Source organism: Mesitornis unicolor, unplaced genomic scaffold, assembly GCF_000695765.1.
Source record: "Mesitornis unicolor isolate BGI_N332 unplaced genomic scaffold, ASM69576v1 scaffold46263, whole genome shotgun sequence".
Lineage (NCBI taxonomy): Eukaryota > Metazoa > Chordata > Aves > Mesitornithiformes > Mesitornithidae > Mesitornis > Mesitornis unicolor.
Window position 1 is genome coordinate 1 of NW_010174824.1, and position 9,649 is coordinate 9,649.

Here is a 9,649-nt window from a genome sequence, read left to right on the forward strand (position 1 = left end):
GGCGGCGGGAGCGATGGAGATGCAGTCGTACTACACCAAACTGCTGGGAGAGCTGAACGAGCAGCGCAAGAGGGACTTCTTCTGCGACTGCAGCATTATCGTGGAGGGGAGGATCTTCAAAGCGCACAAAAACATCTTGTTCGCCAACAGCGGGTATTTCCGAGCCCTGCTGATTCACTACATCCAGGACAGCGGCCGCCACAGCACCGCCTCGCTGGACATCGTCACCTCGGAGGCCTTCTCCATCATCCTCGATTTCCTTTATTCCGGGAAGCTAGATCTCTGTGGGGAAAATGTGATTGAGGTGATGTCTGCCGCTAGCTATTTGCAGATGACCGATGTGGTCAACTTCTGCAAAACGTACATAAGGTCGTCGTTAGATATTTGCAGGAAAATAGAGAGAGAAGCCGCTTTCTATCAGGCTGATAGCGGGAGCGCTAGCTCTGCGAGAGAGGGCACCTCGTACAGCTCAAAGAGCCAGTGCTCTGCCTCTGTCTCTTCCCTGCAGGAAAAGGAAAGGATTTCGGATTGCCAGCGAGATCCTCCCTGCGGCGAGTGCAGCGGCTGCCATCCCCTGGAGCTCGTGGTCAGGGACCCCATCAGCGGCGACTCTCCAGACGACGTGAATTCTTCGCTGCCCAAGGGGGTGGAACCCAAAGTAGAGTTTGACTCAGACGAGGTGGAGGTGGAAGTGGGTGAACGGCTGCCGCCGTATCCGACTCCGCTGTCTCTCGAGCAGATGGAAGAGGGGCTGCACGGCGGGCAGGCGATGGACCTGGCCTGCAATAACTATCACATGAAACAATTCCTAGAGGCCCTGTTGCGCAACAGCTCGGCTCAGAGAAAGGATGATGTGGTTCATCACTTTGTCCGGGGCTTTGAGGGTAGGCCAGAGGATGCAGGGGTAGCCATGAGTTCCATGATGGACATTCACAGCGACTGGTATGGTGAGGACGCAGGTGAGAGGACTCCGGGGGGGTGTAGTCTGTATAGTGGAGGAGGAAGTGTGCCACTTCCTTTGTTACTCTCGTTCTTGTTCAGGAATATATTGCTGAATATTATGCCGCAGCAAAATAAACTATTGTTCTGGACTCCAAAAGAAAGCTGTACTCGTTTATTCAGTGCAGCATTTGGGAGGTAAGTATTTCTAACAGCTTTTACGGTCTCTTTGAAACAGATGCTGGAGCTCGGTGTTGGTGACGCAGCTTTAATAAACTCAGTTGAGACCTTGTCAAATGGCAGGAGAATTTTGAAAAGCGGAATCTTCCTCTGATAACGTTAGTGTTGTAAAGAGCAATCGGAAAGATAAGCGGAGCTGCCACAAGAGGGATCTGCTGTAGAGCCTGACAGAGCAGAAGCAGCTGACTCCACTGGAGCTCCTGCCAGCGCATCGCTTGCTGGATGACATTGTCTGTTTGCTGCTACTTTCAACTTCAAAAGGGCAGAAATCCGTTTTACTCACTGCTGAGTGATACCTCGAAATTCTCTTAAGAGCACTGAAAGCTTTAAACTCTCTGGTATTGCATACAGATGAGACTTAACTGTTGCCTCCAGAGGCAGACTCGCTTTTCAGCCGCTGGTCACTCAAGTTTTCCCAAGTCCAGTGGCCGTGGGATGTCCCCTGGCAGCAGTGTCAGGGACCTGGAGAAGGAGGTCATGTCTGTAAGCATTTCTCCTGAAGTGGACAATAAGGATGTGGGTGTTTTATCTGCTTGTGGTTATGTTGGCGCAGAACTTGCCTCGTCCCAGCTGCCTTACGAAGATGGGAGGTGACTGACACACGCTGCAAGTGCCATCGCTGTTCAGCTTGTGACAAATGCAATCATGGTGTGGGCATCAGGCAGGAAATCTTTCACTGAGTATTCCACTCTAGATAGCAAGCTTACAGTCGTGTCAGCTCCAGCTCAAGCATGCATGTGTGATCTTAAATAAATCCGGTGTTATCTGTCACTGCTTTAAAAAAAGGGATCTGATAAAATCATAAATCCAGTCTGACAGTCACCAGAGCTGAAGTTACCGGAGCGCTGTCACCAGATCAGGCTGATGCTCTTGGCGTGCAGCAAGGCAAGAACATCTAACACACAACCTTTTTTCCCTTCTTAAGTTCTTCAGACTGTTAATGAGTCATTAAAAGGGAAACGCTTCTAGAATTTGATGGTGTTATGACAAGGTATTAGAAGGGTTAATGGTCGATGTGCTTTAAATAAGAGTGGGGGGAAAAAACCCAAAACCTTGCATTCAGATACATTTCTCTGCTAAAACCGAGCACTGTAGGTGTTTAGTAGAAGTATCTCTTCTTAGCTTTTAGTTGTCCTGATATCTTAACGTTTTCACAAGGCACCAGCAATAAGAAATGCAAAGTCCTGATAAAAGAAGGGCTCTGTTGTGGATTCAGGCTGACAGATGAGATAAATGCCACTGACTTTCAAGTGTCTGCATCTGTTCCGGTCATCCTGGTTCCCCTCACAGCTGATGGAGGGTAAATGGGCACCTCCAGAGACTCTGGAAACAAGGCAGGGCTGAGAACTGCTTTATTGTATTAAACAGAGCTCTGACCACCCAGCAGGCATGAGCAATACCGTGTGAAGGTCCCAAACTGGGTGAGATGCATTTCACTGGATAGCCACACGTTTATGTTGGATGCTCCTTTCTTTGAGACTGGGTTGGACAAACCTTAGTGCCAGGAATGTTCTGCAGCCCCAGGAGCTTGGGTGGAACTGAAAGAGCTGAAGTGCAAACAGCTGCCTCCATCAGTGCTGGAGAGAAAGCTCCTATCTGGGCCGGTACTGAAAAACTTGGCAATGCTCATGTTGATGTAAAATGCGATCTTCAAATTTAATTCTCTGTTTTTGCATCCGACTGCATAAATTACATATTACGTGCGTGCGTATGGTTTGATTTTAGGGAAAGTAAAGTATCGTCAGCAAATGTATTGGACTCCTCGTTACCAATAGAAAGGCTGAAGCGGATGGCAGTAGAAACAAGCGTTCCTGTTTTCAGATGGGTTCCCCACATCTAAATGTGTGCGCGTTGTAAAAGCATATGGGAAACGTTGCGCTACTTCTACCTGCAATTTGTGTGGAAAGATTTTGGTTTCTAATGCTGTTTAATGCTAATGGTATCTTAAAAAAAAAAAAAAAAAGAAAGTAGGAGACTTTCTATGGCTGAGATGGTGCAGAGAGCCCACTGCACCACAGGCGAATTTTTGGCACTTAATTAAATGGCTTCTTCAAATAAAATTAATTTGTTTTTCTGTTGCGAGCCAACTCCCTTAGAGCATCAGCTCTGTACGTACAGGCAGGCTGATTTTCAAGGGATTTGATCATCTGCAGCTGCATGAATGGCTTCTGAAATGGCACAACCTGCAGGAACTCCAGGTGAGCCAAACACCGAGAGAGGGGCAGGCGCAACGACCCTGACCCGGATTTGCAGCAGGGAGGATAAGAAGCCAGCACAGCTCACGTTGCCAAGCTGCCTAACGTAACGCGCTGTGTTTTGTTCCCAAAAGGTGACGTGCTAGTTGTGCCCATCAAGCTCCACAAGTGTCCGTTCTGCCCCTACACGGCTAAACAGAAAGGAATACTCAAGCGGCACATCCGCTCTCACACAGGTGAGAGGCCCTACCCCTGCGAGACGTGCGGGAAGCGTTTCACCCGGCAGGAGCACCTTCGGAGTCACGCGTTAAGCGTAAGTCTGACAGACTGCATTCCTCAGGAATGGTTTTTTATTAAGTTTTTGCCATTTCTCAATCCTATTTCCCAAAATACGTCGGACAAAATGATCGTTGCCAATGTGAAACTGTCCCCTCAGTTCAAGAAGGACAGGAACTGCTGGAGAGAGTCCAGCGTAGGACTACAAAGATGATCAAGGGAGTGGAGCATCTCCCTTCTGAGGAGCGGCTGAGGGAGCTGGGGCTCTTTAGTTTGCAGAAGAGGAGACTGAGGGGAGACCTCATTCATGTTTATCAATATTTAAAGGGTGAGTGTCACGAGGATGGAGCCAGGGTCTTCTCGGTGACAAACAATGATAGGACAAGGGGTAATGGACACAAACTGGAACACAGGAGGTTCCACTTCAATTTGAGAAGAAACTTCTTCTCAGTGAGGGTGACAGAGCCCTGGACCAGGCTGCCCAGAGAGGTTGTGGAGTCTCCTTCTCTGCAGACATTCAAAACCCGCCTGGACGCCTTCCTGTGTAACCTCATCTGGTGTTCCTGCTCCGGCAGGGGGATTGGACTGGGTGAGCTTTGGAGGTCCCTTCCAATCCCTGACGTTCTGTGTTCTTTGATTCTGTGAAATAAACTTTTCTAGCAGTAAGTTTGATATTTCTAACAGTAACCACTGCTAGATGGTTCATTAGTACTTACGTAGCCCCAAATCTTTGTTGTCGGAAACACGATGGGATCATCTGCCCTTTAGCTTAAGCTTGCAGTTTTTCTGTTCTAGGATTATATGCAAACCAGCACCCAGAACGAGCTAAAGCAAGAGGGCAGATTGCCGTTTTTTGCCTTTTTTTACCATTTTTTACCATTTTTTACCATAGTGTTTTATTTCTCCCGCCAGGTGCACCGCTCAAACAAGCCCATTATCTGTAAAGGCTGCAGGAGGACGTTCACGAGCAGCCTCTCGCCAGGGTTACGGCGCTTTGGTTTGTGCGACAGCTGCACCTGCGTGACCACCACCCACGAGGACTCGATGCCCATCAACCTCAGCCTCATGGAGCCTTCATCAGAAGGCCAGGAGAAAGGCGATGCCGACAACGATTGGCCCATCTACGTGGAGTCTGGAGAGGAAAACGACCCCGCTGATGATGATGATGGTGATGACAAGCAGGAAATCCACAGGAGCTTATCAGACCGAGAAGCACTCATGTAGCAGTGAGAGGAGAGTGGGGGGCCTTTAACTTGTCTCCCTGCAACAGAAAACTGCGTCTTTGCCCAATTAGTGAGACTGTGCTGGTTTTTATTATTCTGGTTTTTCATAGAAGAGTGGGGAGAACTGGAATTTTTAATACCTTTAAGTTTTCAGTGCTGTGCACCAGAAATCTGTGAAGAATTTTCCGTCCGTGGTTCACAGAGGTTGGACTCGAGCGATTTCCAGTGGTGTCTCTGCCTCCTAGCTTTGATTTTGCAGGTGGAACATCTCTGTTTTCTTTTGATAACAGGTTTCTTCAGATAATGCCGTCACGGTCCTTAATCCCTGATCTGAAAGGGGCACCATCTTCTCTCTGAAGATTACATTAAAGAAATGTAGTTGTCATCCATTACCTTGGGACTTTTCTAACCTCAGTTGTGATCCTTCTGTCTGTTTAGACAGTATTATCTCAATTGGAGACTTTAAGAGTTTGCTTAGACTGGATTTGACCTGGAAACCAGGGCAGACAAACCAGGATAACAAAAATATGCTGCTGCTAAAAACATGGACAGTAAGAATAAATACATTCACTTGTCCTTAACTGCAGGTATTTAGAGAACAGGCTTCTCTTTCTGAATTGTTTTTACTGCATCTTCCTCTCTCAAGAGCTCAGACTACGGCTCTTCAGATGTTTTTAATGTCATTTAGACATTGTAGTCTTGGCTTAAGAAATATTAAGCACACATTATGGTGTTTATTTTGCAGTTTAGACTAAAGCGAACTGCCCGATTCTCTTACAGCAGGAGTTAAAAGCCGTCCATCAGGTTACTTGGCATTTCTGACTGGTGGATTACGCAGCCAGGTTCACAGCTGGTGTAGCTGAGGAGCAGTTAAATATAAATGTCTGAGCTATGCATATAAAAGAGCTCTGAATGCCCTTTCTACAGTTATTGGGTAGGAAATCTCAGAAATTTTTACCAGCCTCTTTGTATGCAAATCCTTTACTACATTTTCTTTCAGATTTTGGTGATCCTTCCCATGGTTTCTGTTGTGTGAATTTATCCAAGGTTTTTCGTCGTTGTTTGTTTGGCGGTTGTTTTTTAAACTCCATTGTGGACCTCCAGTTTCTTTGCTGGGCTTGGAAAGTTTGGCTTTCCAAGGAGGTGAGGATTTTCTTTACCTTTCCAGTACCAAGTTGATACAAGTTCTCAAGCTGGGAAGCTGTAGAAGAAAACGCACCAGCAACAGGAAAGCCTGTTTGCTTCTGGAGGGTAACCTACTGCTTCCTTACGAAGAGACAAAACTAAACTATACTGTGAAATGCGGCTGTTAATGCTTCTTTACGATGTTGTTCATCAGTGTTTCATGAAAAGGCAAATTGTATGGGAGTCTCTGTAGCTGGAGTGAGCGCAGATCAAAGCCTGCAGCCAGACACGGCTGACAAAGAGCAGTTCCTCCCACTTCACAAGACAGCGCTTCTCAAGGCTTTTAGCGTAAAGAAAGACTTTACACTTGGCAAACATGAGATGGAACCTAAAAAACAGAGCGCCCTCTGATTTAACCAAGGGTTTTTTGCATACCTTGTGCTTTTATTTTGCATCCTTCATATGAACAATTCAACTCCTCCACCTGTTTCATCCTGGGGTGAAACGCTTGTCCTGTAGCGGTGTGGCAGTTCACTTGTGAGAGCCGATTCTCACGTCACCAGTGCAGTTAAGAATTCATTGCCAGCTCAAGCAGGATGAGGAATGAAGAAATAAGCTGCTTTTGAAACAAGTCACTTCACTGGTGATTCCTGGAAACAGCAGAAGGTAGAGAGACTCATTTTGAAACATCTCCGGTCTAAGTTGTTGACGAGTGAGGTACTGGCATCACTTGCTACTTTTATTTTCTGTGACCTAAGTTGCAGAAGCTCTCAGTGGTCCCTGTTCTGGGTCATCTGTAAATTTGAGTTTGTAATAGCTAAGGAATATCACAGTGCCACACATCATCAGAGAAAAATCTCGCTGGGGCAAGACCTTTAAAAAACCCAGGGCTCTATAGCCTCTATTTTAGTCATCTAAATTAAGACCATCAAAGAGACAACTCGTGTCGGTGCCCGATTCGGAGCCGAGCTCCTTTGAAAACCCTGCTGTGGCATTTCTGAAAATCTGAGCAGAACGTAGGCTTGTAAATCACACCGGCACATTTGGAAATGCCACCTGCAGCCTGCTGGGACTCGTCCTTCATTCTACCGCTCTGTTTTTGTTGGGTCCATCCGGCATCAGAGGGTATTTCTGTATCTGCTTATCTGATAAAAGGAAAGCCTTCTGCCTATGAGAACACCTCAAAAAGGGGCGCTGTCTGTGTGTGCTGGGAGATGAACTCGCTAACGAAAGGGGGATAAGAATGTAAATAGGGATCCAAGATGATCTTTAGTGACCGGGCACCCCAATTCCTGGTCATTCTAACATGAAGATGCCACCTCATTGTAAATATTGGTAGAGGCCGCTGGAATAACAACCCAGTGTGGTTCTGCCCAGTGTGCCACGATTAAACTGTTAGAAGATTCGGCTTCTCACAGGGCTGAGGTGCGGGACAGCTAACGCCGAAACTGCGAGGACATTTGGAGGAGGAAAATGAACCTTCTGGAAAAGTCTGTGCGTAAGGAGAGCTGCAGGAGCGGCTGCAGGGACCCTCAGCGCTGTTACTTCACGCTGCTTCCGTCGGTCTTAGCTTGTTTTGTGTGTTTTGTGCCTAGAGAATGGAGCTGTGTTCAGGTCTGTGTAACGCGGGGTAAGGGGTGCGGGTGGGGGTCGGCCGTTCCCGATGGCAAGCGACCACCCAAATCGATGTTTCCTGTTCTCTGTCATGTTGTGCTGCTTCGTTTTCAGTGGAGTCCTTCAACCTTTGTATTTAGAAGGGGATGTAGTTTTTATCCACTTGATTCTTGTGACCAGATGTTCATGTAAAGCTGTTTGCTGTGCTTTCCACTTAGTCTGTGGATGTTTTTTCCCCGAAATCTTCCATTGTAAACCCAAGCCTCTACAAGCTTCGAGAAGACGATGTAGCCGTTTTAAAACATTCCTATGGTGCTTAATGAAAATAATGTTTTTAGGAAAGTTATTTCTACTAGAATCTCTTTCTCAAAGTTTTTTCAAGGCCACGCAGGCTACACATCTTGAAGTCTTAGCTCTCCGTATTTGACTTTGTTTAGGAGTATACGTTTTAACGTACTTTTGCACATATTTGCACTGTATTTCACGGAAGGAATACACGCTGCACTGCTGTTTGTAACCCATTTAACCTCTTGGTGCAAGACCTTGTAAATCTTCCAAATGTGGTTGTTGAATTTCCTGATGTTTTGTAAGGCAGTTTCATAACCGAAGTCCTTTAGTCTACTTTAAATGACAAATTCTTATGAACCGACCCTTATTTGTAGAAGTGACTTAACGATATTTGTGGATCTTGGAGCGTTCTGGAGCTTTTTGATTGTCTAGAAAATAAAACTCTCTGCGAGGGTTGCTTTGAGTTTTTGACCGTTCAGACGTTGCCTGAGTAAACCTGAGAGCGTCCGGATTAAGGCTCGCGTTTCCATCTCTGGGAACCAAAAATGAATAAACCCATTTCTGGCGAAAATGCCAGCAAAAGTCAGATTGTCGAGAGGGAAGGATTAAAAGGCCGCTGTCGACTTAAAACCCAGGCAGCTGTTGGTGACTTTTTTTTTTTAGAAAACCTTTTATGTCATTAACGCTGACTTTGTTCCCTTACCAGTTTTTGTAGTTTTATAATCACCTTAACTTTTTAAAGCTTTTTATTTCTTATGCTGGGTGAGAAAAATCCATGCAGCTGGGGAGAACAAGCCTGATGAGGAGCGGCTGAGGGAACTGGGCTTGTTTAGCCTGGAGAAGAGAAGGCTGAGGGGAGACCTCATCACCACCTACAACTGCCTCAAGGGAGCTTGGAGAGAGGTGGGTGCTGGGCTCTTCTCCCAGGTGATGGGGGATAGAACAAGGGGAAACAGCACCAAGCTGTGCCAAGGGAGGTTCAGGTCAGAGATAAGGAGGAAGTTCTGTACTGAGAGGGTCGTCAGAAGCTGGAACAGGCTGCCCAGGGAGGTGGTGGAGTCACCATCCCTGGATGTGTTTAAGGAGCGGGTAGATGAGGTACTTAGGGATATGGTTTAGTGGGTAGACAGGAGCGGTTGGATGTGATGATCTCAGAGGGCTTTTCCAACCGAGCCATTCTGTGATTCTGTGATCCTCGCTAGAAGAATGTGGTGGGAAATGCCTGCAATAAAACACACGTGGGGTTGGCGGAGGGAACGGACTCCCAGATATTCGTCCTAGATAATCTTGAATTATATCGGGTATTTCACAAACAGACCTTTCTAAACCTGCTTTTTCACAGCCTATGAGAGTTAAAACCCGTCTTGACACGTTTACTTTAATTTTTAGCTGCTGGCTTTTTTGGGGGTTGGAGGGGGATTGTGTGAACACAAAATTAATTTTCAAGCCAGTGACTGCGCTGCCCATTTTTCCAATTCTGCCTTGTTCTTTGGTTGTTAACAACTGAGCTCTGACCCAACCCAGACTGCGTTACAAAAATAGGAAGCTTGCTTTGAAATAGTTCTTGTAATTGTGTTTCCAACACAAGACAGACATCTTTTGCTGGTAAATAACAGCCACTGGTAGCTAGAACAGCTACTTATAGACCATAAATTTTGCACACCGCAGTCTTTGGAGACTTGGAGGGTTCTTCTCTCCTGTATGGAAGTGAAAACCAGAATACTCACTAACCTGAACAAGAGTTAACAC

The 9,649-nt window shown here is 46.4% G+C and overlaps 1 protein-coding gene across 1 annotated transcript; it reads left to right on the forward strand.

Annotated features, from left to right (window-relative positions):
* The first annotated feature begins 13 nt into the window (after positions 1–13).
* ZBTB8B (zinc finger and BTB domain containing 8B) lies at positions 14–4,874 on the forward strand. Its single transcript, XM_010181172.1, has 3 exons — positions 14–959; positions 3,509–3,687; positions 4,563–4,874. The coding sequence occupies exons 1-3, from the start codon at positions 14–16 to the stop codon at positions 4,872–4,874; spliced, it is 1,437 nt and encodes a 478-aa protein (XP_010179474.1).
* The last annotated feature ends 4,775 nt before the right edge of the window (positions 4,875–9,649 follow it).